Raw genomic sequence first — 7,311 nt, forward strand, 5'->3', positions numbered from 1 at the left:
GATGTCGAAAAAGATTATCTAAATTTATTTGCCTAATTTTCGCGTATATATTTACATTTAAACCTAAATTTGTTTGCATTTAAACCTAAATTTGTTATTCTACACATGCAGTGAGTTGAACAAATAACAGTTTTGTTTATTAAAGTGCTAATTAAAATGAAATTTATTATCCTAGAAATTGTTTTAGGTTAAATTGATTTGCACTCTGCCTTGAGCCGCCTCTAGACAGAAAAGAAAACTAAAGTTATTCTGCACAAACCGGTAAATTTATTAACTAAAAGTTTAATTTGAATATTTCCTAAATTTGATTAATTGTATTCAGGATTCCCTAAGCCTAGCGTTACATAGATCCCATTCCGGGTTAAACAATGAAAGAAGATTACAAAACGTAAGTTATAAGATCATAGTAAGCATTGTATTCTAAAACGCATATTTTTTTTAGGAAACTTTAACGCAACACATAATAAATACGTTTAAAATTTCGGAGCTGACTTCTCTATTAGTTGCATAAGCAACATCTTAAAGTTTCGTTTTTCCCGGATCAAGTATCTATAGCGATGCCACGTCGGCCGCAACCACTGGAAGAAGACAGCCTGGAACAGAATTGTCCTCTCTGTGGGTTGCCTGATTCTAGCCAGATGGTCAGCTGCGAAGAGTGCCAACGGTGGTTTCATTTTGTATGCGCTAATGTGAGTGACGCCCTTGCTGATTACGATTGGAGCTGTCAGAGATGCCGTAGCGCCAGATTCCCTGCTCCAGTACCAACTGCGTCATTCTCTATGCCGCCAGTACATATACCAGCCGTTGAATCCGAAACGCAGTCATTAGTACCACCTCTAGTCTCGCTTCCACCAGGAGGACCAAGTACGTCCTATGAAGCTCCCGTTTGTGAATGCCCAACAAGTCAAGCATACGTTCCACCAGTCAGCCAGACGACATCGACCTATAATAGGGCGTACGATCCTAGGTATACCTGTGGTAGTCACGTATACTTTCCGCAGATTGAACCAATCATGACAACTGCTCCGTCCGTACCAACATTACAGCCGAATCCTGTTTCTCAGATGCCTATGGATTTGAGGCTCCGTTACCTGGAAGAAGAACAGGCTCTCGAAAGGAGACATCTGCTACAACGGTACCGTTTATTGATGGACGCACCACAAGTTGAGCCGCCGATTACAACAATTCCACTGGTTGGATTACACAGCAGTGATTCAGCACACCCAACCAGTCAGCATCAGTCATTCCCGGATTTTCCACGAGTGCATATTGTGCAATCACCTCCCGCTCCAGTTTTTCCAAACCCACAGTACCATTCTTCCCCGGTTCAAAACCCACGAAGGTCTAGCAGGCCGCTTCAGACTGGTATCAGTTCGCAATTCCAACCTTCACCAGTACAACAAACTCGTCCGAGCATTCCAGGATTCCGTAATGAAGATCATCTGCAAGCAACTGGATTCGGGAACGAATCGGCTTTACTCAACAGAAGTCAAATTGCTGCGCGCCAAGCCGTATCTAAGGACCTCCCGGAGTACAACGGTGATCCGGAACAGTGGCCGTTATTTATTGCTACATTTGACAGTACAACACGTATTTGTGGCTACACCCCGGAAGAAAATATGATACGCTTACAGAAATGTCTCAAGGGCAAGGCACTCGAAGCAGTGAGGTGTCAGTTGTTACACCCGAGGAACCTAGAAAACGTTTTGGCAACCCTCAAAATGTTGTTTGGCCGTCCCGAGATTATAGTTCATTCCCTCATACAGAAGATTCAGCTCCTGCCAGCACCGAAAGCTGAGAAACTTGGCACACTGGTCGACTTTGCTATCGCCGTGAGGAACATGGTAGCGACAGTGCAAAACTGTGATTTGGAAGAGCATCTCTGCAACATCTCTCTTCTACAAAGTCTTGTGGATCGCCTACCACCAATGATCCGCCTCAACTGGGCAACTCACCGCCAGAATCTGTACCGAGTTACACTCTCACAGTTCAGCGACTGGCTGTATAATCTCGCTGAGGCGGCTAGTAGTGTAACGATCCCACAAATTCAGAGTGTTCCTGAAAAGCCCCGGCATGCACGAAAGGATGACGGTTTTTTGAATGCTCACACTGAAACTGCTCCGAAACCAGAGGTGGATTCAAATGGTTTAATCAATTCAAGCACTTGTGCCGTTTGTCAAGGAAAGTGTGAAGCGGTAGAATACTGCAAACAGTTTTTGATTCTCGACCATCCTTCGCGGTGGAATACGATACGTGAGTATAAGCTATGCCGATGTTGTTTAGGAAAGCACCAGGGTCCGTGTAAGTTTACTAAAATGTGTGGGAAAAACGGATGCACGTTCAAACACCACCGGTTGCTGCATAATGATGCCAAGGATAAGCACTATTCCCCTACTTCTACTTCAGAGCCGAAGAGTGGTCCAAGCCATCAAAACGCCGCCGAGCATACCTGCAACACTCATCGAGGAAACAGCAATTCCGTACTTTTTCAGTACATTCCCGTCACGCTTCACAATAAAGGAGCACGAATCAACACCTTTGCCTTCCTCGATTGTGGGTCTTCGTTAACGTTGCTAGAAGAGGGGCTAGCATCGGAGTTACAGCTGCAAGGTGAGAAGCATCCGCTATGTCTCCGGTGGACCGCTGATACATGCCGATACGAGGACGCGGCCATGAGGGTATCACTCGAAATTTCTGGGACACGTAATGAAAAAGTCAAACATCGACTCGCTGACGTTTACACCGTGAAGGAATTGAAGCTACCTTCTCAGTCCCTACCATTTGAGGAGCTTTCCACGAAACATGCGTACTTGCAAGGGATACCCGTGGACTCGTACACAAACATGCAGCCTCGTATCCTAATTGGTATGAACAACATACGAGTAGTTCATCCGTTGGAAAGCCGTGAGGGTGCAGAACACGAACCCATAGCAGCCAAGACCAGATTGGGATGGATGGTGTACGGAACGTGCCCTTCTGGAGGCAGAGCGTGCTCAAATACCGCACCGCATAGTTTCCATATGTGTCATCACTCTTCAGAAGCTGACGTCGAACTGAATTCAGTGGTCAAGGACCATTTTGCACTCGAAAATCTGGGCATTGCGAAACTGGAAAAGCTGCTTTTGTCAACGGAAGATGAACGCTCTGCAAAGATGATGCGTTCAGTGACGAAGTTCGAGAATGGAAGATTTCGAACAGGACTGCTGTGGAAATTCGACGACATTCGGCTACCTGACAGTAGGCCGATGGCATTGAGACGTCACCATTGCCTGATGAAAAGAATGGAACGTGATTCGAGCTTGGCTGAAACACTTAGAGCCAAGATGGACGATTACATGCAGAAGGGTTACGTTCGCAAATTGTCTCCAGAGGAATTACGAGAACCCAAGGATCGCATATGGTACTTGCCAATATTCCCTGTATTCAACCCGAACAAGCCAAACAAAGTTCGGATCGTTTGGGATGCAGCGGCGACTGTGGGTGGAGTCTCTCTCAACTCTGTCCTCATGAAAGGACCAGATCTTCTGACAGCGTTGCCATTTGTGCTGTACAGATTCCGGGAGCGGCCGATTGCAGTTTCTGGGGACATCGCTGAGATGTTCCTCCGTATGCTGATGAACCCGCTTGACCAGCACTGTCAACGGATTTTCTGGTGCAACCGGGATGGTACGACTGGCGAATACGTCGTTACGGTGATGACGTTTGGCGCTAAGTGCTCACCGAGCTGCGCCCAGTTCATTATCAACGAAAACGCAGCACGATTCGCAGTACAGTTTCCAGAGGCTGTTGAAATCATCAAGAAAGGCCACTACGTCGACGACATGTTGGTAAGCGTCGACACCGAAGAAGAAGCAATAAAGCTAGCGAAGGATATCCATTACATCCATCTACAGGGCGGGTTCACCATGAGGAACTGGATTTCAAATTCTCCATCAGTTGTGCAAGCGCTAGGTGAAACTGGAACAGCTGAGAAAAGTTTGGACGTGAACAACGAAGCAGTACTGGAGAAGGTCCTCGGAATGTGGTGGGACACCAAGACGGATACCTTTCGGTACAAACTTTCCACTGAACGGAACCAAGAGCTTATTTCTGGCCTCAAACATCCCACGAAACGAGACGTACTACGCGTAATGATGTCGGTGTACGACCCTCTCGGCTTGATATCTCACTACATGGTATACTTGAAATTGCTGTTCCAAGAGATTTGGAGAGAGGGATCTTCATGGGATGACGAAATCGGCGTGAGGCAGTTGATGAAGTGGAAGAACTGGCTGCAACTTCTACCGGAAGCGGAATCGGTGCGAGTTCCACGATGTTACCATCTATCTTATTCGCGTGGCAGAGAACGTACAGTAGAATTGCATACGTTTGTGGATGCCAGTGAACTTGGATACGCTGCGGTTTGCTATTTTCGGTTCATTGAAGGAGATAAAATCTCTTGTTCGTTAGTCGGATCGAAAAGTAGAGTTGCCCCGATCAAATCTCTATCAATTCCACGGCTTGAACTCCAGGCAGCGGTGATAGGCACCCGTTTAGCACGAAGCGTTGAGGATGGACATTCGATCAAGATTGATCGACGGATTTTTTGGACGGACGCCCGTGATGTAATGTGTTGGCTCAAGTCGGATCACCGAAAATACTCCCAGTTCGTCGCCTTTCGTGTCGGGGAAATCTTAGAAGCTACAGATATCGGAGAGTGGAGGTGGATACGAGGAAAAATCAATGTTGCCGATGAAGGTACGAAATGGGATCGTTTACCGAGTTTCGACATCAGCTGCCGCTGGTTTGCGGGTCCACCATTCTTGTCGAAGCCGAGATCGGAATGGCCCGAAGCATCAATCAACGAAGAAACTGCAGAAGAACTCCGGCCGCGATTGCTACATCACCACACCCAGATAGCCGGAGATTTTCTGCGTCCGGAAAACTATTCCAATTTGAGCCACCTACAGCGACTTACCGCTCTCGTGCAGCGATTTCCGGTCAATCTTCAGCGGAAACTGAAGGGTGAGAAACTTCTTCGAGGACCACTGACCAGCGAAGAACTGCTAGCGGCGGACAATTATCTGTATAAGCGCGCTCAATGGGCATGTTACCAGGATGAGATGGCGACATTGTCCGCAGGTAAGCCAAATTTACCCAAAACTAGTTCTTTGTTCAAGGTCAGCCCGTTTATTGATGGTGCGGGCGTGATGCGCATACATAGTCGTATCGACGTTTGCGATTTTGCTGACGAAAAGACGCAGTTCCCGATTGTACTACCACGTCGCAACCCGCTCACAAATTTAGTGCTTCAGAACGTCCACGAAAAGTACCACCACCAGTGCAACGAAACCTTCGTTAACGAAGCTCGGAAGAAGTTCAACATTCCAAGAGTACGTGTGGAGTGTGACAGAGTCCGTAGAGAGTGTTCCCGTTGTAAAATCCGACGGGCTGAGCCTGATCCTCCTATGATGGCGAACCTCCCAAAAGAGCGACTAGCAGCCTTTGTTCGACCCTTTTCTTACGTAGGGGTTGACTATTTCGGCCCGTACCAGGTCACCGTTGGGCGGCGGTCCGAGAAACGTTATGGAGTGTTAGTTACTTGCTTGACTACACGGGCGATCCATATCGAGATAGCCCACTCTCTCTCAACGGACTCGTGCATAATGGCCCTACGCAATTGCTTCTCCAGACGGGGAACTCCACTGCAAATAATAAGCGACCGAGGGACCAACTTCGTGGGCGCATCAAAGGAACTCATGGAGGCATTAGCGAACGTCGACAACAACAAAATTATGGCTGAGTTCACTACGGCGTCTACTTCGTGGAGCTTCAACCCACCTGCGTCGCCACATATGGGTGGCATATGGGAGAGGATGATACAGACGGTCAAAAAGGTTCTAGCCGAAATCAAACCGAAACGTTTACCAACCGACGAAGTCCTAAAGAACCTGATGGCTGAAATAGAAAACGTTGTAAACAGCAGACCATTGACTCATGTTCCTGTCGACGATGAATCGTCTCCCGCATTGACACCGAACCACTTTTTAGTTGGATCATCGAATGGTTCTAAACCTTTAGTGCCATATGATGATAGTGCTTTGGCTATGCGGCAGTCCTGGAAAACATCACAAATTCTGGCCAACTATTTTTGGAAACGCTGGGTTCTTGAATACACTCCTGTAATCACCCGCCGAGCTAGGTGGTTCAACCCTGTAAAACCGATTGCTGTTGGAAACATTGTAATTGTCGTCGATCCCAGCTTCCCAAGGAACTGCTGGCCTAAAGGCAGAGTAGTCGCAGTCAAGACTTCGAAAGATGGGCAGGTACGTTCAGCAACGGTTCAGACCGCTTCCGGCATCTACGACAGACCAGCGGTGAAATTGGCGGTACTGGACATCGGGACAAATCAGAGTATGCTGAACCAGGGTCCAACTACTGGGGGGGAGTGTTGCGAACGCCCCTCGTCTGTGAGCCTACCTCCAAATCAACACTTCGGTACCAACTGAACAAGCGAAAGCTGACAAAACGAGATCATGGAGAAGAACAAAGAGTGCTTATAACAAAGCTGAATTGGTGTGACACGATGTCGAAAAAGATTATCTAAATTTATTTGCCTAATTTTCGCGTATATATTTACATTTAAACCTAAATTTGTTTGCATTTAAACCTAAATTTGTTATTCTACACATGCAGTGAGTTGAACAAATAACAGTTTTGTTTATTAAAGTGCTAATTAAAATGAAATTTATTATCCTAGAAATTGTTTTAGGTTAAATTGATTTGCACTCTGCCTTGAGCCGCCTCTAGACAGAAAAGAAAACTAAAGTTATTCTGCACAAACCGGTAAATTTATTAACTAAAAGTTTAATTTGAATATTTCCTAAATTTGATTAATTGTATTCAGGATTCCCTAAGCCTAGCGTTACATAGATCCCATTCCGGGTTAAACAATGAAAGAAGATTACAAAACGTAAGTTATAAGATCATAGTAAGCATTGTATTCTAAAACGCATATTTTTTTTAGGAAACTTTAACGCAACACATAATAAATACGTTTAAAATTTCGGAGCTGACTTCTCTATTAGTTGCATAAGCAACAGTGGCATTAGAAAGAAAATGATTTGTATAGTCACTTCACTTCTTTTTGATAAGAGGGTAGTCTTGAGTCCTAAAGACAATAGTGTGTGAGGGTAAGCGATAACGGGGAGTTATTGATGCTCGGAATGGTTGCTTGTGCCGCCTCGAATGAACTTAATTCTCCTCTACCAGGGGAACAGTTTAAAGAGGCGTTAAAAGACGGAAGCACGGAAGCACTGCCGTACTCTAGCG

The 7,311-nt window shown here is 46.0% G+C and overlaps 1 protein-coding gene across 2 annotated transcripts; it reads left to right on the top strand.

The window, feature by feature from the left end:
• The first annotated feature begins 456 nt into the window (after positions 1-456).
• LOC135713357 (uncharacterized) lies at positions 457-6,949 on the top strand. Of its 2 annotated transcripts, none has more exons than XM_065236465.1 (2): positions 457-6,825; positions 6,887-6,949. In XM_065236465.1, exon 1 carries the CDS (start codon positions 558-560, stop codon positions 6,486-6,488), a length of 5,931 nt encoding a protein of 1,976 aa, XP_065092537.1. In that variant the 5' UTR covers positions 457-557; the 3' UTR covers positions 6,489-6,825; positions 6,887-6,949. The 2 variants fall into 2 exon arrangements, with proteins under 2 accessions (XP_065092537.1, XP_065092538.1); XM_065236466.1 differs by having other exon boundaries at positions 457-6,674; positions 6,740-6,925.
• The last annotated feature ends 362 nt before the right edge of the window (positions 6,950-7,311 follow it).

This window comes from Ochlerotatus camptorhynchus, unplaced genomic scaffold (assembly GCF_037179485.1).
Source record: "Ochlerotatus camptorhynchus isolate MF236.1 unplaced genomic scaffold, CSIRO-AGI_Acam_v1.1 ptg000550l, whole genome shotgun sequence".
NCBI classification, from domain to species: domain Eukaryota; kingdom Metazoa; phylum Arthropoda; class Insecta; order Diptera; family Culicidae; genus Ochlerotatus; species Ochlerotatus camptorhynchus.

Excerpts from the sequence above, each read along its gene's own strand:
- LOC135713357 (XM_065236465.1), top strand. The coding sequence starts at position 558 with ATGCCACGTCGGCCGCAACCACTGGAAGAAGACAGCCTGGAACAGAAT.